The sequence below is a fragment of the Entelurus aequoreus genome, linkage group LG11 (assembly GCF_033978785.1).
Source record: "Entelurus aequoreus isolate RoL-2023_Sb linkage group LG11, RoL_Eaeq_v1.1, whole genome shotgun sequence".
In the NCBI taxonomy this organism is placed as follows: Eukaryota; Metazoa; Chordata; class Actinopteri; order Syngnathiformes; family Syngnathidae; genus Entelurus; species Entelurus aequoreus.
Genome location: NC_084741.1, coordinates 3,166,245 through 3,191,936, shown reverse-complemented (window position 1 = coordinate 3,191,936; position 25,692 = coordinate 3,166,245). Strand labels below are relative to the sequence as shown.

The window sequence follows — 25,692 nt, the reverse complement described above, 5'->3', positions numbered from 1 at the left end:
TAAAATTCACAACAATTTTGAATTTAAAAGACACACATGCTCAAACCCTTTAATTTATACTGCGAGTAAATAATGCATACATTTAAAAGCTATACTAAAAACGCTACAACACAACACAGGTAAAAGACTGTGATTGCAGTATTGTCGATTTACAGCATGTTGTCCTTGCATTTGTTTTATGATAGTTGTATTATTAATGGAATATACCCTACTAGGGATTTTTTAAAAATTTTATTGAATTGTATTTATTTATTATTATTTTATTTATATTGCATTGCCTCCTACTTTATTTCGTTAACATGTTTTGTTTGTATAAAAATGTTGCTTACTCAACCTTTTTGTTAGAAATGTTGTAATAAATTGAAGTGCCTCAATTTATATGGTTATTTTAAGATGTATTGTTTGAGCGTTCAATTGTATAATTTAAAAAAGAGTTTGGAGCATTTGAACGTTGCTGGCCACCGTAGTTTTAACATTAGCATTAGCCTTGTTATGATTGATGGCTGCTATTTACGACCAATGTTGGCGTCTGGTCACTGTTTGTGTTTTGTTATGCAACAGTAATTAAATGTGTAGGCTTTAGGCGCTTACAATTGTGGGAGAAGACCCATATAAATATATTTTTGTCGTATTTTTAGCGGTGGGCAAAGCGGACAGAGCGGGTCATGCGCAGTAGTGTACTTATGGGTCGGTGTTATGACGTCATGACGCACAACGTGACGTGGTAAGAGGATAAACAAAAAAGGAAGGAAGCCTTCGGCCATACAATCGCGGCAAAATTGGTTCAAAAATTTAGCTACTGGGCTACAGTTAGGCACTACATGCGCCCTTTTGTTGTCTAGACAGGCAGCAATTGGCGCTAGCTATCATGGACGATGCAATAATATTCCGTATGAGTGCGTTTTCCGAGCAAGGAGGGAGGAAATACATGGAGGATGTTGTCGAGATAAGAATCGAGTATGAGCCGACGTCGTCGCCGAGTGAAGACTACACAAAGTCGCACGGACATGGAGGACAGGACACCGCGCCGAGCGACTCCTCCAATCAGACTGAAAGCGAGCTACGCGGGGATAATGTGCCCGCCGAGCCTGGCCCGGTTTCTGCTATGTGGGTCGAGAGCCTAGCGAGCAAGGACGCCGGTGACCACAGCGCGCCGCTGACGGACGAAAAAGTGGAGAAGGAACGCCTTGTCGACACTCGGAAGTCCGTGGCGTTTTTCGCCGTGTTTGACGGTCACGGCGGCCGGGAAGCAGCCCACTTCGCCAGGGAACATTTGTGGGATTTGTTGAAGAGACAGAGGGGCTTTTGGTCCAAGGATCACTCGGAAGTCTGTGCTGCTCTTCGAAAAGGATTCATCGCCTGTCACCATGCAATGTGGAAACAACTACGTAAGCCTCCTTATATTTGTATTTCTACATTTTGTACTTACAACATCATATACTGTAATATGGCTGAAAACTGTATTACGTTTGAAGTATTTTCGCATCGGTCGATATCGATAATAATTGATATTTTTATGACCTATGGAAAATATGAACCAGGATGAAATATATAAAATGTTAACATTTTTATTTCAAATGTTACTTTCCTCATGATCATAAATGTAAACACAACCGCGGAAAACAATAAAAAAATCAATGTAAACAAAGTTCTAAAATCTCAATAAATACTTTACAATAACCTCTATAAATTAGGGTGCAAAAAGAAGGAATATGTAAGAAATGCTTAATTAAGTGGAACAAAATAGTAAAAATGTAAACATGGAGAAACCGGAGAAGAACACTTTTTTGCAGGTTTACTAGCAGGAATTTACATGGTCTGTGTAATGCTTAATTTGGTCTGTTATTTTTATTTAATTTTGGAAATTAATTAATGTTTTGCAGTAATTATCATTGAAATATTACTGGACTGAATTATTATTTAAAGTAGCACATTTGTTATATTTTGTTTTTTATTTTATTTACACAGTACGGGGGCGGTATAGCTCAGTTGGTAGAGTGGCTGTGCCAGCAACTTGAGGGTTCCAGGTTCGATCCCCGCTTCCGCCATCCTAATCACTGCCGTTCTGTCCTTGGGCAAGACACTTTACCCACCTGCTCCCAGTGCCACCCACATTGGTTTAAATGTAACTTAGATATTGGGTTTCACTATGTTAAAGCGCTTTGAGTCACTAGAGAAAAGCACTATATAAATATAATTCACTTCACTTCACAGTACACTTTAGTTCTTACCTGTTGTTTCTGCACATCCAAATATGGAAGGGACAAGTATCGAAAAAAGTAAAACCGCGGTGAAGGACTACGGTCCATTTGAAAAAAATCCAAAAGACTGCCATGCTATCAGGGTAACTTTACCTGTTTATCCACAATGTATTTGCTTTCTGTAGCACTTGTTTTACATTCTCTTCTCACTACATCAACAGCATTATAGCTCAATGGGGCAAACAAACCTGATTGTTGATACTCTTACACGATTGGGTGTTAGCGTGTCCCTCTAATTGCTCACTGATTACTTCTAGGTTACCGGACCACGGATGCCTTTGCTCATACAACCAACAGTGCTTCATACTTCCTGGTTTCTTCCGAACCCCAAAAATTATATATTTATTTGTGAAAGGCATTTTTTATTGATATCTATTATGTGTCTATCGTAATATAAATCTATCGTTTTACGACCCAGCCCTACTGGTTACAAACACACTGTACACACACATAGCATATTAATCTTTTAATGAAAGGAAACCACCACTACATTAGGTTTAAAAGAACACTAATCTGTTTGCTCTGCTCGTCCAGTTTGTTTGGTCAAGTTTGCAGTCCACCAATCAGGTGGAGCGAGACCGACTAAGGGTGCACTTGTAGAGTACTTTAGTCTGGACCAAACATAAAAAAAACCACTGTTGGTCACTTAAGTACGGTCTGGTTTGCGATCATATTTGTATATTTGTCAGTGGACCAAAAAATAAAAGAGGGACTGCACTTTTATTTGATTAATTTTGCCTATATTTCACAATTCTTACGATGGCTGCAACTAACGACTAGTTTGATAGTCGACTAGTCATTGACTATCTTAAAGGGAAGCTGCACAGTTTAGCATGGTCGCATCTGGCTCCATCTACACAAATGGAACCAACACACAAAGCAAATAAGTCCTGCTTGTCAAAGTTGTCCTATCAGCTGGAGGTCTGACAGCAATTGTATACAAAACAGCTGACTGTCATTGAAGCTGGCAGGAGTGTAGCAAAGCCCATTTTGATGTGTCTGTTTTATCAATGTAGAGTGAAAATAGCAGCATGTTTACGTTCAAACATACAGTAAGTCCTCTAATAGTGTGTTTAAAGGCATCAAGTTAGTGTTGTTGAGCTTTGGAAATGACAGTGCACAACCGTGACGGCATCAGATGACGACAAGTCTCTGTTTGAGCCGTGTACACACATACCCTGAGCGGAGAGTTTTGGAACTCTTCACCTTGGCTAGCCTTTACAAAACTGTTAGTAAGGACAAAAGTATGTGTTTGCATATGGACAAGAGGCCTAAACGCAGAGATAACTATGCATTAAATCAAGGGGAACTGCACGATTTTTGGAATTTTGCCTATCGTCCACAATCATTATGTTAGACCAGAATACAAAGGGTTTTTGTTTTTTTGCATTCTGACTTATAAAAACCAGCTCGTTCTAGGTAGCTAGCAATGCCGCTAATTCTACCTCTAAATCACTTTAAAAATGCATTCAAAAACCGTCACCAATACTTCAGTTCCTTAACCTGTGTAATAACCAAGCTGTGGCGACATTGTTCTTTTAAGAGTGAACACTGAGGAACTCTTCTTCTATCGTAGTAACGCATTTGCGCACTTCTGTATTAGCCGTAAAAGCTAACTACGGCAAAATGTAAGCTAGTTTCTACGAAAATATGAAACACATTTGAGTTTGTAACGCAAAACACAATGCGATAATAATCCAATCTGTACTGACTGAAAAACATGAACAATCATATTACAGTATCTGTTAAGTATTAGCCCACATTTCATGTTTTGTTCATACACAGCTAGCCAGACAGCAAATGCTGTCTGTCATGATACACGCAGCACGTCATGCGTGTATCATGATCAATATTAAATGTGACTCACTGGATGGATAGTTGTCTGTTTGGTACAGCTGGCCGGGGATGTTTTTTCTGGTTTATTCGGGGTAAGCACGCTATTTATATCAAACTACCTTGTCTCCAAATTCCCCCATTTCCACACCAAAGTTTCACACTCTTCTTCATGCTGAATTCGAGGTACCATATTTTCTGCACTATAAGGCGCACATTCAATGAATGGCATATTTCAAAACTTTGTTCATATATAAGGCGCACCGGATATAAGGCGCACCTATGCATCCATTAGATGGAGCTGCGCTAAAGGGAATGTCAACAAAACAGTCAGAGAGGTCAGTCAAACTTTATTAATATATTACAAACCAGCGTTCTAACAACTCTGTTCACTCCCAAAATGAATAAACAGCTGATTTACTCGCGTTACGGTAAATCAAATGTGCAATCACAAAATAGTAACACTCAAAATAGTGCAGAGCATTAACAATATCAATAACTCAACGTTGCTCAAACGTTAATGTCACATAACACAACACACAAAATAAACATTTAAAGCTCACTTTCTGAAGTTATTCCTCATCCACAAATCCCTAGAATTCTTCTTCTTCAGTGTCCGAATTAAATAGCTGGGCGAATACGGCATCCAAAATGCCCTGCTCCGTCTCGTCAAAGTCATTAATGGAGTCAGTGTCGCTGCTGTTGTCCAGCACTTCAGTGACAATTCCTGCCTTCCTGAAAGCTCGGACCACAGTTGAGACTGATATATCAGCCCAGGCATTTACGATCCACTGGCAGATAGTGGTGTATGTCGTCCGGCGCTGTCTCCCTGTCTTGGTGAACGTGTGTTCGCCTTCTGTCATCCACTGTTCCCACGCAGTTCGCAGTCTAGCTTTGAATGCCCTGTTGACACCAATATCCAGCGGCTGGAGTTCTTTTGTCAATCCACCCGGCTGCTCTATTCCCCTGTTCTACTGCGTGACTGATTGCCTTGAGTTTGAACTCTGCGTCGTAAGCTTGTCTTGTAAGCTTGTATTGTAGGAGCCATTTTGGGGTCTTTACAGAAACACACAAATGGAAATGAAACGTCATATCCCAGCATGCACCGCACGCTTCTTCTTCTACGGGGGCGGCTGCTTACCGTAGAAGAAGAAGCGCTTCTTCTTCTACGGGGAAAAAGAAGTTGGCAGGTGTTTACCGTAGCTGCGAGACCTAAACTTTATGAAAATGAATTTTAGGTTTGTTGTGGCTCAATATTGGTCCATAATAAGGCGCACCGGATTATAAGGCGCATTGTCAGCTTTTGAGAACATTTTTGGTTTTTAGGTGCGCCTTATAGTGCGGAAAATACGGTATATGTTTTCGTTCTGCCTTTTCTAAGTTGTCAAGTTTGTTGTTATAGAAATGCACAAGAAATAAGAAATAAACAAGTCTCCGCAAAGGCAGTCATGTGTTTGAAGTAGAAGTTTTAGGAACACCCCCTACGGTGTTCAACCAATCAGCGTTCGACAGCACCGAATGCCCCTGAAAAGGTTCAGGGTAGCTTCACAAAGTCCCACCTAGCGAGGAGGAACTCTGAAATGTTCCTGAAGAACTAAATCTACCCGGGTTGTTTTTAGAGGCGACACAGGGAACTTTACCTGAGTAAGTGGGAAAATTCCTGCGGTAGAAAGGGCCTATTTTAACATATGTTTTTTTAGCCTTGAAGTCCATCAAAAGTTCAGGAACTTTAAGTTCCTTGAACCTTAGTCCATTATTAGATCTGATTTATTTTATTGAAATTTAAGGAAATAAAACGATATGATACGAATTTTACATAAAAAGTCAGGCTTTTTTCCAACAGTCAGAAAGTCGTCCCCTCAGTAAATTATGAATTCACAAGGGTCAGACGAGTCCCTATGGCCCTTTTCAGCTGTAAATAACAATACATAAATAACAAATGTCAGTGTTTATTTTGCAGCGACAACATATAACACAGCTACCGCTCAGCATTGGCATTTGTTTTACTCGGGTTGAGGCTAATAACTATACAAATAGAATTTCACAGACTACTTTGAAATTTTCTGAAATTTTGAATACAAAGTTTTAGAAATGTTTCAACTGTGCTGTGCGTTGGACAGCACAGCCCGCCCTCAAAAATTCCTTTGAAACATTCCTAACTAACGACTGGGGATTAAATTAGTTCCCTGTGGAACTTTATTTACCAGGGTAATTTTTGGTGTAATTACAAGGGAGTATTTGATTTTGAAAAGTTGGAAACATGCCCAATGACTTAGAAATATTGAAATCTGCAAAATCTGACCCACAAAATTAGCTAGAACTAGAACCACAAGGATGATATGGATGTAATCTTAGGGACAATCCCTAAAGACCCCCTCATTTGGCACAGAGAAATTATTTGGCAGAAAATGACCAGCTACTGGCCAGATGACTTTATGTTCAAGGTAAATTGTCAATTAAGTGCGAGGCTTGCTAATGTATTGTTAAATGAAACACTGTGTGCAAGTCAGCAAAACAAAACTGGCAGTTTGAGATGATCAGGTGACCTCACAGATTGTACAGCATAATTTGCAATGCAAATGTCTGAGACAGCAATAAAGTCATGCATGTTCAAAGGTGAATATTGCACTGAATTGCGGGTTAAGCTCATGTATCCAAACATTCCTGAGATATGCCAAAAATCGTTATCATGGTAATTTCTAAAGCAGCCAATATTTTCTATAATGGACTATGTGGTTTTATTTTGTTCAGTAAGGGGTGTCAAAAAAATTTATTTTCAGATTAATCATGATTCTTATTTGTAAGGATTCGTGATCGATTCAAAACAATCAAAAATCTATTTTATTTTGTTTATTTTTATCAATCTGTCCTGTCCAGCCACTCAGGCAAATCATATTGTTGATGTAGAAGCCCATATTTGCTTGACAGATTTACTTTAGAAAACAGAAGTTTTGGATACTTCTCTTGTTGCCTTGTTTGTATTCGACTTTATTAAATGTTTGGGAAGCATTTTATTAAACAAAACCTGTTTTCTTTTAAGTACCGTATTTTCCGCACTATAAGGCGCACCTAAAAACCTCCAATTTTCTCAAAAACTGACAAGTGCGCCTTATAACCCAGTGCGCCCTATATATGGACCAATATTGAGCCACAACAGGTCTCGCAACTACGGTAAGCAGCCGCCGACTTCATTTTCCCCCGTAGAAGAAGAAGCGCGCGGTGCATGCTGGGATATATGAGGAAGACAGGAATTGTCACTGAACTGCTAGACAACAGCAGCGACACTGACTCGATTAATGACGACTTCGACGAGACGGATGCCGTATTCGCCTAACTGTTTAATCAGACACTGAAGAAGATTTCAAGGGATTTGTGGATGAGGAATAACTTAATAAAGTGAGCTTTACATGTTTATTTTGTGTGTTGTGTGACATTATCGTTTGAGCAACGTTGAGTTATTGATATATTGTTATTGCTTTGCATTATTTTGAGTGTTACTATATTGTGATTGCACTAACGTTTGATTTACTGTAGCAGTATCAGACTGTTTTTTACGTGTTTATTGAATCGAGGAAAAGTTCCCCTCCACTATGTGATATAAATGTTGAAATACATGTTATACCTTGCTGTTGTTAAAAGATAAACGAAATACCACGTCACTGACTTTACCTCGGGGAAAATAATAAAACAGCTGTTTATTCATTTTGGGAGTGAACAGAGTTGTCAGAACGCTGGTTTGTAATCTATTAATAAAGTTTGACTGACCTATCTGACTGTTTTGTTGACATTCCCTTTAGCGCAGCTCCATCTAATGGATGCATAACGCAACCCCAGCCTCTACTGTAGCGTCTATTCCAGTGGTTCTTAACCTGGGTTCGATCGAACACTAGGGGTTCGGTGAGTCGGATTCAGGGGTTCGGCGGAGGTCAAAACACACCCGACTCACCGGGTAAATACAAACTTCTCCCTATCGGCGTATTACAAGTACGACAACAGCTGATTGATTTGCAGGTGTGTAATTTGTTGTGAGTTTATGCACTGTTGGTTTTGTTGTTTGAACAAGGTGATGTTCATGCACGGTTCATTTTATGCACCAGTAAAAAAAACATGGTAACACTTTAGTATGGGGAACATATTCACCATTAATTAGTTGCTTATTAACATGCAAATTAGTAACATATTGGCTCTTAACTAGTCATTATTAAGTACTTATTAATCCTTATTCGGCATGGCCTTATTATAACCCTAACCCTGACCCTAACCCTAACCAAATAACTCTAAATTAAGTCTTTATTACTTAGAATATGTTCCCCTAGTGTCCAAATAACTCTAAATTAAGTCTTTGTTACTTAGAATATGTTCCCCATACTAAAGTGTTACCAAAAACATATAACTTTGTCTTGAATTTGAAAAAAAACATTTTATTTTTCACTAAAGAAGGGTTCGGTGAATGCGCATATTAAACTGGTGGGGTTCTGTACCTCCAACAAGGTTAAGAACCATTGGTCTATTCTAAGCGCCTAATAATGCGCTGCGCCTTATACAGTATATGAACAAAGTTTTAAAATAGGCCATTCATTGAAAGTGCGCCTTATAATCCAGTGCGCATTATAGTGCGGAAAATACGGTAATATAGAAATTGATTAGAGCTGTTTATATATTTTATGGAGAAATGTTTTTAATCATAGAACTGGCATTCAATGTTATTAAAAAAAGTATACATATTGAATAGAGAATTGTTTTGAATCAAGAATTGATTCTGAATCAAATCATTACCCCCAAGAATCGAATCGTGTGGTGCCCAAAGTTTCAGAGCCCTAGTGTTTACCATACTTAGTGACTTTTATTTGCACTTCTTTCCTTACAGCGGATTGGCCTAAAACAATAACAGGCCTTCCTAGTACGTCAGGCACCACAGCAAGTGTGATTGTGATCCGTGGAGTACACATGTATGTCGCTCATGTGGGAGACTCGGCAGTAGTCGTTGGAGTGAAAGAAAATGACTCTGATATCACACTCCAGGCGCTTGAAGTCACACAAGACCATAAACCCGAACTTCCTAAAGAGAAGGAAAGGATCGAGCGACTGGGCGGCAGGTAAGTGTTTAAAAACCACAACACAGACCAACAAAACACATTTTGTAAGATTACCATTACAATTTGGGGTGTATTAGAAAGTGCAAAGGACAATATGGATTATTTGACCACCAATGTTAATTTTATTGACAAAAAATGTTTCGACTTCGTTATCTTCAACGACCTATTTTCTCTGAACCAAAATTAGGACAATAACGAATAAAAACGAAAGTAGAGCTGCAGCTATCGAACATTTTAGTAATCGAGTATTCTATCGAATGTCCCGATCGATTAATCGAGTAATCGAATAAATCATGTTTGCTTATTTTTTTAGTTTTTTATTTATTTTTTGTCCTGTCCAGCTTCTCAGGCAAATCATGTTGTTGATGTCGATTTGTGTCGGGGCCAATTTGTGTGTGCTAATAAGAACAGGTAGGCTCACAGCCCTACGTGCTGTGTGGTGTGACCACATAAACAGAGTTTTTGTGTCTCGTGCGTTTTTGATGATTATTATACAGTAAATTGTGGTTTCTCCACGCAAATCCGCTGAGCTGTTTTCAACCTGCCAACAATACATAAACAATATAAAAAGACAAACTACTTAATAATGACGACAACAGTTACACATTTTAACAATGCAATACAGTTCATTGCATTCTTTGCATGCAAAATAGTAATCAATGTTCATTTTGCCATCATAACATGTTTGAGATGAATATGTATATAAAATTAGTTCAAAATTAATATTCCCTGAGAAAGTTCAAATAAAACTATATTCTTAGTATCAAAAATAAAACAATAAAAACAGTTTTCATTATATCAAACATAAAACGTGGATTAGGTAGTGCCTTTAATACTGCATTTGAAATGTGCAACCAGTGGTGAGTCACCACCAAGCAAAAACCGTACATGCTCAGAAAAGTAGCGTCAGATTTACCGCCCGTCCGAGCACCCTCTGGCAGAAATTTAGATCGGCGCCTATGCTATAGAGACTATAGTGGGTGGAAGTGCAAGCTATCCATGTAGCATGTGGTTGCATGACTTGAATAACCCGAATAACTTTGCACGACTACTTTTGCATGGTTACTAATGAAAGGCTAATTGAACACGACAGCTCGGATAGCATTGTTAGTTTTTAACACCTTTTGGCGGCATTTAATGACTTCGCGGGAGTGAGCGAACAAATCCTGGTTATCATAAAGAATACATATATTTTACTAACACAACTTTTGCGTTTATATTTGATGATAGATGACTTACCTCGCCTCCGAACATCCCTCAATTCGGATGCTCTCTCGACTTGTGCTATTGTGGTATGCGAGCTTCACTTTGCAATGTTTGCATACTACTGCGTTTTCCTTTGATTTTAGTGTGAAGTGTTCCCGCACCTTGGACAACTTTCGTCGCTTCTTAATTCCCTCGTTTTGCTATGGCTCTTGTCCACTGCTTTCTGTGGCGTCTGCCATTGTGAGTTATGTCGGCGAAAAATTTTACTAAACTCAAGCGTATTTAAAGGAGCGGTGTTGTGCAGTGCAAGGGCCGTATGATCTGACCTAAACACGCTGTGCAATACCTAAACAGTCCGTGCGAAATGTGAGTTTTGACTACTAAACGAGGCAAAGTGCCGTAACAAAACAAAAAACTTAACAACGCCTCGAGGTAGCGAAAATTCCTCGAATATATTTTGTAATCGAATTACTTGAGGAATTGTTTCAGCTCTAAACGAAAGCACGTTGACTAAAACAATGACAAAATAATTGACCATTTAGTCAACAAATTTAAACGAGACGAAAATGTTGACAAAATCGAATTATATTTAATTTTGTCTTTAAGCGGTGGAACGAAATATCCAATCACAGTTGCATGTGGTAGAAAGGTGGAAAAGCACGGAGGATATCCAATCAGAGCTACTGTGTTTGTAACGCACACTGTGTTGATTTTTCATCCGGAAAACAATACTCGATACAAGACATCAATACAAATATGTCTTCTACACCGGGAAGAAAGACAAGAGAGGACATATATGGACACACTTCATGATTTGCGAAGTGAACAGCAAAACAACTTATAAACCTTGTGGCTCGATTTTCTTCGACAAAAATACAACCAACTGGAAGTGCCCTCTGCAGGCTAACCATCAGGGCATCTACGCAACAGTAAGTAGGATGAAGCTAATATTTCAAATTTACTCATACTGTACTGATTTACTGTTACTAATAAAGACAGTAGAGCAAGAGCAAGACAGCTTACTATACCACATGTCCAAAAATAAATATTACCGGTAACTTTTAAAAAAAACTACTTTTGTAGTATGCTGCGAGACGAGCCGAGCTTATCCGCCAATATAATAAGCAAGATACATGTACAGTGCACTTTAAAGGCCTACTGAAATGAATTGTTTTTATTTAAACGGGGATAGCAGATCTATTCTATGTGTCATACTTGATCATTTCGCGATATTGCCATATTTTTGCTGAAAGGATTTAGTATAGAACAACGACGATAAAGATTGCAACTTTTGGTATCTGATAAAAAAAAGGCTTGCACCTACCGGAAGTAGCGTGACGTAGTCAGTTGAACATATACGCAAAGTTCCCTATTGTTTACAATGATGGCCGCATGAAGTGAGAGAGATTCGGACCGAGAAAGCGACAATTTCCCCATTAATTTGAGCGAGGATGAAAGATTTGTGGATGAGTAAAGTGCAAGTGAAGGACTAGTGGGGAGTTGAAGCTATTCAGATAGGGAAGATGCTGTGAGAGCCGGGGGTGACCTGATATTCAGCTGGGAATGACTACAACAGTAAATAAACACAAGACATATATATACTCTATTAGCCACAACACAACCAGGCTTATATTTAATATGCCACAAATTAATCCTGCATAAAAACACCTGCGTGTTTGTTATGCTAGCTCCTAGCTCCTCTGCTAGCTCCTAGCTCAATAGAACACGCCAATACAATTCAAACACCTGATCAACACACACAATCACTCAGCCCAAAAGACCGTTTACCTAACCCAAGGTTCATAAAGCTTATATATTTTTAAAAAGTTACGTACGTGACGCGCACATACGGTCAAGTTATCGAATGTTTAGCAGCCAAGGCTGCATACTCACGGTACCTGATATTCAGCTGGGAATGACTACAACAGTAAATAAACACAAGACATATATATACTCTATTAGCCACAACACAACCAGGCTTATATTTAATATGCCACAAATTAATCCTGCATAATAACACCTGCGTGTTTGTTATGCTAGCTCCTAGCTCCTCTGCTAGCTCCTAGCTCCATAGAACACGCCAATACAATTCAAACACCTGATCAACACACACAATCACTCAGCCCAAAAGACCGTTCACCTAACCCAAGGTTCATAAAGCTTATATATTTTAAAAAAGTTACGTACGTGACGCGCACGTACGGTACGGTACGTGTTATGCTAGCTCCTAGCTCCTCTGCTAGCTCCTAGCTCCATAGAACACGCCAATACAATTCAAACACATGATCAACACACACAATCACTCAGCCCAAAAGACCGTTCACCTAACCCAAGGTTCATAAAGCTTATATATTTAAAAAAAGTTACGTACATACGCAAAAAAAAGCCAAAGCTGCATACTCACAGTAGCACGTCTGCGTCTTTGTCATCCAAATCAAAGTAATCCTGGTAAGAGTCTGTGTTGTCCCAGTTCTCTACAGGCGTCTGTGTATCCAAATCAAAAGTCCTCCTGGTTAGAGTCTCTGTTATCCGAGTTCTTCCATCTTGACTGCATCTTTCGGGAATGTAAACAAAGAAGCGCCGGCTGTGTACTGTTGTGGCTGACTACGTTCGAAAAATACGTCCATTTCGCACCGACAACTTTCTTCTTTGCTTGCTCGGCTTCCTTCTCCATAATGCAATGAACATGATTGAAACAGATTCACGAACACAGATGTCCAGAATACTGTGGAATTATGAAATGAAAACAGAGCTTTTTCGTATCGGCTTCAATGTGGAAGGCATACCCGTGTTCGCCGGGCTACGTCACACGCATACGTCATCCTCAGAGGCGTTTCGAACCGGAAGTTTAGCGGCAAATTTAAAATGTCACTTTATAAGTTAACCCGGCCGTATTGGCATGTGTTATAATGTTAAGATTTCATCATTGATATATAAACTATCAGACTGCGTGGTCGGTAGTAGTGGGTTTCAGTAGGCCTTTAATGATGTCCTCGACTTACTGTTCAACTATTAATTGCACAACTTGACAACCCAAATAGCAGATTTGTCATTTTTCAAGCTAACACACAAAGAAAGATGGCTATGTAAGACACATACTGTATATGTTCCAGATTTATAACATTGGTTGTTACATGGGATAGTGGCCAAGATGCCAGTAGAGCCCACTCAGTGTAGTTATCCATTCGATAGCAAGATAGCTAGTGCTAGCTTGCTTCTCCAATAAATGAGCAGTGTCACCAGTTCTTGAGTTTATCAAAGTGTTATCAATTATGGTTTTTCGATCATTTAAGTTCAAAACGGCAATACTAACCGTGGGGTGTTTTACTGCGGTTTATCATTATACCGTTTATCGTTAAATCCCTTCTCATACTTAAAATGCAGCTGCTGCCATCTTGGAGTTGATAAACAAAACTACAACAGGAGGTTGCCTACAGCCACAGTTTTTACCACCAATACACCAATATCGGCACGAATGATGTTGAGGTGTTAATTGAAGCATTTATGTTAGACACTTTTTGGGATCTCACAAACCCACCTGCCTTTGCCAGACATGATGCTACTGCCATGTACTTTGTTATACTAGCATCGTCATAAATAAAAACAAGTGTGTAAAATCTTGTGGTTGTCTTTACTGCAGTGTAATGAAGAAATCTGGGGTAAACCGTGTTGTGTGGAAAAGACCTCGACTGACCCACAATGGACCCGTGAGGAGGAGTACCGTCATTGACCAGATCCCCTTCCTGGCAGTGGCACGGTCTCTTGGTAAAGAATTTCTAGCAAATAAATGTGTCTTTTAAACACTTCTGCATTTTGGGAATAAAAAAATGACAAATTTTGTTTTCTGTTGCAAGGCGATTTGTGGAGCTACGATTTCTACAGTGGGGAGTTTGTGGTATCGCCAGAGCCCGATACCACCGTGATGACACTTGACCCAAAACGACATCGCTACATCATCCTCGGCAGTGATGGTCTATGGAACATGATGCCTCCCAAGAATGCGGTCAATATGTGTTATAACCATGACAAAATGGTGGTGCGTAATTAACTTTTTTGCTTTCATTTACACTACATTTCCTTTTTACCATACCAACTTTATTTATAAAGCCCTTTAAAAACAACCACAGTTGAAGAACAAAGGGCTACTCACATATTCTAATATCTCTTTTGCTTCCCAGGGGCCGAGGGGAATGTCTTGTGCCTGCCGGTTGGGATGCACTGCACTGCTTTTTTGGAAAGAGCGCATGCTACGAGCAGACAACACAACGGTCATTGTCCTGGCGCTACAGGAGCGCGGGGGTACGACTATCCCGATGCATCGAGATGAGATTATGGTGGACATGGCTCAGGGAATTGACCACATTCCCTTCCTGGGAACTCAGTTCAGCATGTATGAAGTTCCAAAGGTCAGTCTCTTAATGGTTGCATCCTGGAATTTCTTTAGAGGATGCTTTTCTGTCACTGACCGAATCCAGTGTTCCATCATATTCTTCTTTGTTTTTGGACAGGTGGAGCATGAGGATGCCATGTTTAATGAAGAAGATGAGATCTATGGAGAAGAACCTGAAGGATGGACATGCCTGGAGTGGTAGTCAGGTGATTTTTCATAAAACTGTGTAAAACTATCAATGAGCAAACTAGAGTAGCCATGAGCTAATAAGACATATTTCTAACTAGTGTTGTTCTTGTGCCATTTATCATGACTTGAAAGATTCAAAACCCCATTTACGGAGAAGTTTATATGCAAATGAGCCCAATGTGTTTTTTTAATCAAAAATGTTGTGATACAATTAACAATTAATTCAATACAACCAGCAATATGGTTGGACCAGGGGTCCTCTTTTATTTTTTTCAGTACACACTATAACAACCAGTATCGTTAAAAAATCCATGCTAATAAAAACAAAATATAAGTATAATTCTTAAGGGCATTTTCGGCCCCTGATCCGATTTTTTGACCTTATATCCGATCCGGTTTCGAGTCCCGATGTGATACTTTGACAATAGGTTATAGAAATAAAAGAGGTTTATAGCAAGTAACTAAAGTAAACACAATAGAAAACAATTATAAAGCTTATCTTTTTAAATTTAGAATTTACTAGTATGGCTGTAATTCATGTATTAAATTTGAGGTATTGAATGCTGCCTACACTTTTTTTTAACTAAAGGAAGTGGCTAGTGCAGAATAACTAAACAAAAACTGCTATTGGCTCCAATTTAAATAATTTGGGTTTTGCCCCTGAAGCCTTACTGTATCCAGAGACATACTCCCTAAGTTTTTAAACTATAACAAACATGACAAAAAAATTATTTTGTAATAATTTAATCGAGTCACATTAATATAATTTATATACTGATATACAAGGTATTGATAATATCGTCATCTGGATCGATCACCCCTATTTTACATTGAAGCTTCAGCCGTTAGCTTCTTGTGTTCTTCTGCTCGGAGTGTGTGTTGCATACTTTGCCATTCCATTACCTCTAATCCTCCAGTGGTATTGTACATGAAAGGAAATTAGGTTATTTTCTGACATGGAGGTGAGGATTTGCACTGTGGATAGAAGTGTTTGTTGCAGCTTGTTCTCAACTTTGAGCGGGTGTTCTGGCAAAACACGCACCCTTCTGAAATCCGGGTAGGTAATTTTGTCTCCCTGAGCGTGCATCCCTTTTGAAGTAATCTTTCAGTACACTCCTGATACCATGATTAGATTGGGACGTCTGTAATGATCAAAACGATACAACAATAAATAATATTGAATGGAACTTAATTGGCATTGCGCTTAAAAAGTACAACATTTGTTTTCAGTACAACCCGTCCAAGAACGGACATACAGTAAACACAGGTAGACAGAGCAGAAAGACTGATTGGTTGCCACAACGGCGGCGCCCTGTAGAAAGGTAGGAAAAAGGTCAACATGGAGGAAGAAGGAGGAGAAAAAAGCAAATCCCAAACTAAGCTCCTATTAGGAGGTGGGGGACGCAGGGTCGGATGTCCAATTTTTATTTTTTTGTCAGATCCGATCTTTAAAGTGGCCATTCACATTACAAAAAAATGTGATTTCTAATGTGAATGCAACCTAACCTGTATGCAGACATGACATAATGACGTGGCACACACTGCAGTTTTTACGGAAATAAACATGGCTTCAACTGTAGTTGGTCTCAGTACTGGCGCAACTGTGGCAAATTCAAGGATTTTGTGCAATCAAAGTCAACCTTTTCTGGCCCGAATTATTGCGCCCAGAAGATTAAGAAGGGAGAGGACTAGTATTTTGGCTCTGGCAGTTTTACGGGATATTTTGCTTCGATGTCTGCTTGAAGAGCGCGTCTGTGGGCGAGCAGTCAAAGACAAGAGTGGTTGAACTTTTACATGAGTTCCTTAAGCACCTGTTTTCTGCTCTGTTGTCAACTTATTATTTTGTAACCTTCTGTTTTGGCAAATAATTATGACATTTATCGCTTTTTGATGACGTTCTGGTCGGATGAATGGGACATGAGTGCGGCAACGTTCACATTAAGAACGCATCGCATATATATTCAATTTATTGCCACATAGTAAAGAAGCCTTGGTTGGATATGAACAATTCGGAATTGCACTGTTCACATCGAAATGAAAATATCCGACACAGGTCGCATATGGGCAAAAATATCGGAATTGACCTGCTGTGTGAACAAGGTTATTGAGACCAGAAAAAAAACTTGAACAAAGCACATTTTAGCACATATTGTGACACACAAAACCCGAGACTTGCAACGGGGGAGAAAGGGCGACATGCGGCATGAATTTTCCGCCACCAGGGACACTGCTCCGTTGTTCATTATACTGCGGGAGGTAGTGAAGTCAGGAAAGAGTGGGATGTGGGTTGGGGTACGTCTGTGTGTGGTGTGTATTTTCCATGGATGCGCGTGTGTATGTAAGCCTGAAAAGTCGCTTGTCTCTCGACCTCAGTGCTCTCGCAGAATGGTTTTGTGATAACACAGCCAGTCAGTCCAACAAAAGTAATCAAACAACATGTGTATATCCATGAAAAACAGGGAAGGAATGGGGGGAGTCTTGTAGCAACGACTTTGTCAAGCCATTTCTGCGGGAAAATAAAATCCAGATTACAATATTTGTGTCTGAGCGTGCAAAAACAGATTTAAACGTTTCATTCTAATTGTCCATTCCTGGTGCTTGAATTGATCATAAATTCGCCTTGTAGAACAGGCAGCTCTACAAGATGTTATCCAGTTTGCAATTTAGTTCAGAAACCACAAAAGTCTGAGTGTCCACAGCTCTGCCCTTTCTTCAATCATTTATGGCAGCTTTAAGGTACCTTGAATGGCTGCCAGCATCTTCTGAATTTGTCAATACACCAGGGCAACACTTACTCCAATCAGCGGATGTCCTGTTAGAATGATTCCTAATAAGTAAGGTATTCCTAATACTGAAATAATCGCCAGGCACACGACCCTCAGCTTCTCCCAAGAGTCCATCATGTGTCCAGCAACAAACACTCCGTCAGGACACACAGGTTCCCCCAAGCCCGAGCTTCTCATCAAGAAGATCTTGTCAATTTCGTTGAGAGGCACGTTGATCAATTCCATTGTCTAGATTTTGGAGAATATTGCAAAAAGAGGCTCCAAGAAAATTAAGACAGACTCGACAAGACAAAGAAGCAAAAGCAGGAGATATACAAAGGAGAAGAAAGGCAAGCGTCTGCCTTTGTTGAGAGCTAGACAGATATATAGAAATATTTTTTATAAAAACAATAACAATGGGACATGTTTGCATCCACTCCGACTGGGATTCAAACCCTACATTCCATATTTAGATTTCGTTCTATACCTATTGGGCTATCCAACCCCTTACAATGTTTGTCCTCAGTCATTGAGAAATTTTCTGTCAAAAAAACCCAAAACTGTATGGTTTCAATATTTTGGTGATGTTTTATAGGCCCCCTACCCTTTGAGGACCACTGTGTTAGACCAAGTACCGTAATTTCCGGACTATAAGCCGCACCTGACTATAAGCCGCACCAGCTAAATTTAGGGGAAAATACAGATTGCTCCATATATAAGCCGCACCCGACTATAAGCCGCAGGGTTTTGATGTGTAATTAGCGTAGTATATAGGGGTTCCTGCTACCACGGAGGGGATTGTCGGGACAGAGATGACTGTTTGGGAACGCAAAGCGTCCCAGTTATTAACTATAAATCTTTCAATCATTCAATCAAACTTTCACATCTTTGACATGGCGAACAGCATTCGTGCAGAGTACAAATAATACAACGGTGCAAAGTAATACAAAGTGCTCGCCTGTACGTTATCAAAATAACCAGCCTACCGGTATATGAAAAGTCAGTCTTTAATCATTGTGTCATCGTCTTCCTCCTGCGTACTAAAACCACCCAAATCCTCTTCGTCGGTGTCGGAGAAGAACAGGCCGTAAATAAGCCGCACCCTTGTATAAGCCGCAGGGACCAGAACGAGGGGAAAAAGTAGCGGCTTATAGTCCGGAAATTACGGTAGTTCTCCTTTAAATATTCATTTTTCACGGATTAAAACTGTTCTGAGGTTACTTAAGAACATAATAATGTAACAGCCTTTTGTGTTGGTCAAAATAACCCATTGCTCAAGGAGCACACTTAAAACGCTCTTTAAACAGCCCTGTTCAGAGCAGCTGGTTTTGGGGGTACTGCAGTAGCAGTTATGATGTGCATGGCCTTTTAAGAGGTGACACACAAGTAGTGTAAGAAGCTTATTGCCTGTAGCACGTAGAAATGAAAGTTTCACCCAGAAAAACTACAACACCAATCTGAATACTGCATGGAGAGCGGGAAAGAAGGGGATTAGCCCTGAAGTCAAGACGGTACAGACCTCCGCCTCGGATCAGAACGCAAAGCTCCCCCACGCTCCCGACCGAGGTCTGTAGCCCCAATAGGATAACATTCATACATAAAATGCTGGGGGGGTAATGTAATGTGTGACACTTTGTGCATCCAACAACACTGCAGTTCTACTTAGCTTTTGACTTTGACATGATACTCGTTCTTGTAGTTGCTTGTGAGAAAATAAAATGTTGGATCTTTGAACAGCTAATTTGACCATATTGTTGTACATCAATTGTTTGTGTTTCCTCATAACATGTAAGTGATCTGATAGATTGGCTGCTGACTATGATATATTACTGTTGTGATGCCGTAGCACTACTATTTTTGTGAAATTATCTCTCTTAAAGGTCATTACAGTTTTGTTTCTGTTATTTATTTTAGCAGCCTGGACCTGAAAATGCCTCCTCTCTGCTTAAAGAACGCTCTACCACCCTGGAGCAGGCATTCAGCCTGTATGACATGGCTTCCTGTGCCAGCATGCCATCTTGACTCTACAGGGGCCACTGGATGTGTTCCAATAGAAGGACGCAGCAATCCAAGTGGACCCACGACACTATTAAAAAGGTCTCCACGCGATGCCATGGGGGATGGTTCCCCAACAAAAGTTTGCCTCATAATATGACTCACGGCAAAAGTGAAAAATGTTGCTTGAGACGTCTCCTCAGAAGACAACAGTACTGTATTACCGCAGCAACACAAGGCTTTCTTGTGCATGTGCCGAGTACGTACACACAGACCTCTTCCTAGATGTATGGACTTTATTTCTATAAAATTGCTCTTTTTTGTAAATATGTGGCAAACTTTGAGATTTTAAATGTGGTTTGTTTTTACATTGGCCTCATTTTACTAGACTCCCTTACCCCACCCTTAAATACTAGTGTTTTTCGGAAGCTGTAGATTTATTCAACGTACGCAGTCTATTTTCTTACTTATACATGAATATAATGATGATAGTATAGCTAAAAGATATTTTGACAGGCAAACGTGTTTTTCTTTTTCTTTTTCAATTTACTTCAATAATTACAAATCTATTTAAAAGATTTTTACAATACCTAAAATGATGGTTGTTCATTATAGAAAAGTGAAACAAATTCATTAGAATCTATTGATAAAATCTTACACATTTGAATCATATTTACATTCTGCTGCATCGCATCCCAACACATGACCATCCAGTGGCACAAAACACTTTATTGTGTGTGAATAGGCTACACCAGGATGGCCCAAGATTGACACCATACCGGCCCCTGAGTTCAGTTCAAAACATAGGAGACAAAGAGTGTTCCTCCATGTTGCATTTTAGGTCCTCTTTTTGGGCTATTTGGCCAACGTGTTCAGTTAAAAAAAACTCAAATTTTTTTGCAGCAGATTCTTAAAAACACCAGAGTGCTGTCTTAGACATGTAAGGGGAAAAAGGAAGGATTACAAACCTAAACTCAACATTCTTGAGACCAACAGTCTCTGTCTCTGCAAACCTGCCATATATTAATTATCATGTAACCTAATTGAATATTTGTTCAAAACACTTCTGGTTGAATTATTGAACAAACCCAACAAAGGAACATATGGTGCATCCGGAAAGTATTCACAGCTCCTCACTTTCCCCACATTGTCTTATGTTACAGTAACGCCTTAATTAAAAATGGAATACATTCATTGTTCTCAAAATTCTACAGACAGCACCCCTTAGTTACAATGTTAAAAGGTTTATCAAAACTAAAAAAATCACATGTACATAATTATTCACAGCCTTTGCTCAAGACTTTGTTGGTGCAAATTTGGCAGCAATTACAGCATCAAGTCTTTTTGATTACGATGCCACAGTTTGGCCCATTCCTCTTGGCAGCTCCTCACTAGCTCCAGCAGATTGGATGGGAAATGTTGGTTTTCATCCAGGATGTCTCCGTACATCGCTGCATTCATCTTAGTCTAGTCAGCAATCCACCAACTAGGTAGTTCCATCCTGTTAAAATTGCTAAATATTTGAATGGCTGCCTCCTTCCTGTACGTTTGTGTAAGATTTGCGTAACAATTGTCATAGTAATCCATTTTACAAGCTTTGGTACTCAGTTGGTATGAGTGTCCAATTCTTGCATTCATTTATAACTTGTCGATGTGGCAGTTGCATTATTGTTGCTTTTTTTGTTACATGAATTGTTGCCTTAGCACAAAAAACAAATTGGTGCTTTTTCATAAGAAGGACCCAAATATTTAAGAATTTCCCATTATACTATTTATCATGCACCTTCAGCTATTTACAAGGAACTCTTGCAGAGTTTGAAGCCTGTCCCATGTGGTCTTTTTATTACAGTTTGTACAGTACATCATTATGCAATAGACTTGTATAGTACATTTTATTATTATGCAAAGTAATCTGGTTTCCAGAAGTCTGGCATGTTCAGATCTACTATATGTTGTGAAGTGTCCAGAGCTAATGGATGTTAATGGGCATGTGGTGTGTCTTGACAATTGCAACACTTTGGTTTTTCCTCTCAGCCACTTCTCAGGACTAACTGTATAAGATACATACTTCGAAAGTGACTGTATATACACTGACTGTCTGTGTTGTAATAAAGTTTCTGTTTTACAAGCAATGCTGCTGTAGCCTCTTTAGTGGCAATTGTTGTAACACTTGCAATGCTGTCATGTTCCAGCAGATGGCAGTAATGTTAACGGATTAAACCTGTATGTCCAGTTCGTGCAAATGTGATCTGCTGTTGTCTGCTTGTCTTTTGTGGAGGAAAACAAGCTTTATTGAGATCAATCACATATTTACGTGCAAAACTGCTCCGGCTAAATCCTACTTGCCCGTTCCCCGGTTGAGTTAGTTTAAGATGTTCCGTACAAATATTAAAAAATGCTATTCATTACTAAACTACGGTGGCCCGGAAGTGCATAATGCTAACATCTCGCGAAACAAATTACAATTACAGTTACAATTAAAAACACTTTACAAACTCATAAACTACAAAAAAACATACAATTTCAGTAAACAAATCAACAAAAGACGATACACAGAACAAATAAACTAAACCACTTACATTTCATGAATCGTAAAGCAATTGTTCCAATGGGTGAGGGCGGACCTACGTCACTTCCGCCTACCAATCCCCTAGCAACCGGGAATTCGTTGAAAACAAACCAGCTCATAGCGAACACAGCATTGACAGAAAAATCATTTAACGAGCGTTGTGGCTTGGAAGTCGGCGTTAAATCCTTCATTTACGCATTTTTACTTATTCGCATATCGTGTGAAAAAACGAAAATGTATTATTTGCGTCAGACTCGTCTCAGTGAACTTTAAAGCTTCTCAGGCTTAGCTTAGCTTGCTAGTTAGCTTAGCCTGCACGCTACTAAGAAAGAGACGCGGAAGTTATCAACAACAAGATCAAGTGTTAGTGTATAAAATATTGAGAGATTTGAGGGCTACATGTATTGAATGGCAACATGAAAATTATAGGGTTTATTGGTTTTTAAAAACCCAACTGTTAAGTGCAAATTTAAACGAAACCGGTTTTCGAAAATAGCTAGCTAGGCTATAGACTATATAGTATATTACTTACTTAACTTAATCCTCTTCTTCCCAGATGGGAAATAAGGCTTTGACGACTCGACGCCATTCATCTCGCTGCTGTGCTCGTCTCTGTGCCTCGCCCCATGTAAGCTTCATCTCTTTCAGCTCCCCTTCAACTGTTCTTCGCCAGGTGTTCTTTGGCCGCCCTGGCTTACGTTTTCCCGGTGGTGTCCATCTTAACGCTGCCTTTGGTATCCTCTCGTTGTCAGGCTTTTGAAAATAGCTAGCTAGGCTATAGACTATATAGTATATACCGCATGTTATTTTTGTACAACAACAACTTCAGCTGTCGAACGTTATAAGGTACAAATTCAACAAGTACAACATTAGCACGGACGTATAGCCAAGTTGTGGTTAAGAAGGTGGATTTTTGTTCCTTATATTTACCAGAAACGAAGTGATCCGAACACACGACCCGGGACTTCGGGGGACTCCAGTGAGAACCGTCCTCGTTTTCCCAGTGTAAAGCTGCGAGCCATTTGTCTCGTCTCTGTGGGCTTTTATCACGCTTTGGCAGAACAAAATACAACCTTGGTTTTCCCTGTTTCCAGTTGTGGTTAGCACAACAAAAAACAACACAGTTTTTCGGTATTTTGGAGGCAGAATGACGGGTTTAACCAGCGTAGGTCGACAGGTTAAAGAGTAATGGCAACGTTTTGTTTTCAACGCCAGTCTGGTTGCTATGGCTCGAAGAACCCGTATGTAGCTCAGTTGCCCGGATGTCGGCCCTCACCCATTGCTAGATTGACAGCTAAGTAAACCAATCATTTTAATTTCTTTATTCGGGCGCAGCAGACATGAACAAACTGATTGGCTGATTTAGCTGTCAGTTTGGGATTTTGGGACATTCCCTTTCCGGTTTATGGATCTGGTTTGATTGATTGAAACTTTTATTTATTCCGTACAATTGACCACTAAATGGTAACACCCGAATACGTTTTTCAACTTGTTTAAGTCGGGGTCCACGTTAATCAATTCAAGGTAAGTGTTTTGTCTTTTGTTTTGGTGTTTTTCTGAAATTGTCATTTCTTTTATGAAATGTTTAAGTGTTTTGCACTTCCAGACATTCACTCCTGAATTGTTGGCAATGTATGACCTTTAAAAATATATGTGTTGTTAAAACAATTTTTTTTAAAAATCTGATTCATCACACTTTTGACATTTCGATTAATGACAAGTTATATACTCGCTTGCGTAATTTAGATTGACTTAAAAAAAAGAGCCCAATATTTGGACACACATTTCATTTTGTTGTCAGGAATAAATTAAGAACAGGAAGTTAACAAAAGTGTTAGCAATTGGTAAAGGAAAAGGGTTAGGATTAAATAAGCTCTGCTTCTTCCTACTCCTTTTGGAAATAGTTGAAAAGAAAAACTGAAAATGGTGATGTATCATGTTGTAATTGTATGCATGTTGGAAATAAACTCAAACTCAAGAATGTTTTTAAATGTTTTACTTGATTACACATCATTTATTTTCTCAAAACTTGTTTACCAGTTTTATCTAAAATCCAGTCAGGATTAAACTAAAATTAATTGCATGTTCCATTTGCATACAGTACATGATTAATGCAATATTTTTTTGTGATTAATCACATGAGTTAACTCCGTATTTTTGACAGCCATTAAAAAAAAAGACATAAGGTCTTTAACAAATTTCAAGTCTGAGTTTTGTAGGTTCTGACACAAATAAGAATTAAGAATTACTTTACAGCTTTTTCTATCACCAAACATCGCTTCCAATATTTTATGTTCGACCTGGACTCTCACGTTATAGGAACCCAAACATGATAACATACTGTATATACAACACAGGTTTGCAGGTTTAGAAATAAAACATTTTGGTTTATTCTTCCCAAGCTTCTGCACCTCGTCTGGCTTACCCCAGGGTAGGTTTGTCTCACTCTTGAAAAAATGTCAACTGCTTGACCTCCACTATTGCAACTCAACCTCAGAATATACAGCGGTACCTCAACTTGAGAGTGCCCTAATTCAAGAGTGTTTTGAGATAAGAGCTGCCTCATGGCTAATTGTTATGCTTTAGGTTGCAAGTAAAAATTAGAGTTAGAAGCATTCCAAAAGAATGTTCCAATGAATATCATCATCCCACATGACAGTTTGATCTTTGTTATTTTCCTGTTTTTGCTGTCCTATGTCAGCATTTCCCATACTTGCCAACCTTGAGACCTCCGATTCCGGGGGGTGGGGCGGGGTCATGGTTGGGGGCGTGGTTAAGAGGGGAGGAGTATATTTACAGCTAGAATTCACCAACTTGAGTATTTCATATATATATATATATATATATATATATATATATATATATATATATATATATATATATATATATATATATATATATATATATATATATATATATATATATATGTATGAAATACTTGACTTTCAGTGAATTCTAGCTATACATATATATATATATATATTTATTTTATTATACATATAAATAAAATAAATACTTGAATTTCAGTGTTCCGGAGGCTATCCAGTAGATGGCAGTATTGTCCTGTTTAAGAGTGTCACAACATTGCTGTTTACGGCAGACGAACTGCTTAACGGTAGACGAAAACGTGACTGCTGTTGTTGTGTGTTGTTACCGCGCTGGGAGGACGTTAATGAAACTCTCTAACAATAAACCCACATAAGAAACCAAGAACTCGCCCTCGATCATTCTACAGTTATAACGTCATTGGGCAGGCACGCTGTTTATATCGTGGGAAAGCGGACGTGAAAACAGACTGTCCCCACTCAGGTCCGCATGGAGCTGGAGGGGGCATGGCCTCCAGCTCCGGCTGAATTCCAGGAGTTTATCGGGAGAAAATTTTTTCCGG

General features: G+C 39.2%; 1 protein-coding gene across 2 annotated transcripts; it reads left to right on the top strand.

The window, feature by feature from the left end:
• The first annotated feature begins 704 nt into the window (after window positions 1-704).
• LOC133659691 (protein phosphatase 1D-like) lies at window positions 705-21,942 on the top strand. 2 transcript variants are annotated; one of them, XM_062062286.1, is made up of 7 exons: window positions 705-1,388; window positions 8,962-9,190; window positions 14,037-14,161; window positions 14,251-14,432; window positions 14,575-14,802; window positions 14,905-14,992; window positions 19,658-21,942. In XM_062062286.1, exons 1-6 carry the CDS (start codon window positions 869-871, stop codon window positions 14,986-14,988), a joined length of 1,368 nt encoding a protein of 455 aa, XP_061918270.1. In that variant the 5' UTR covers window positions 705-868; the 3' UTR covers window positions 14,989-14,992; window positions 19,658-21,942. The 2 variants fall into 2 exon arrangements, with proteins under 2 accessions (XP_061918270.1, XP_061918269.1); XM_062062285.1 differs by having other exon boundaries at window positions 19,655-21,942.
• The last annotated feature ends 3,750 nt before the right edge of the window (window positions 21,943-25,692 follow it).

Excerpts from the sequence above, each read along its gene's own strand:
- LOC133659691 (XM_062062286.1), top strand. The coding sequence starts at position 869 with ATGGACGATGCAATAATATTCCGTATGAGTGCGTTTTCCGAGCAAGGA. Across the intron at positions 14,433-14,574 it reads ATAACCATGACAAAATGGTG|GGGCCGAGGGGAATGTCTTG; the intron begins GTGCGTAATTAA and ends TTTGCTTCCCAG. Across the intron at positions 14,803-14,904 it reads GCATGTATGAAGTTCCAAAG|GTGGAGCATGAGGATGCCAT; the intron begins GTCAGTCTCTTA and ends GTTTTTGGACAG.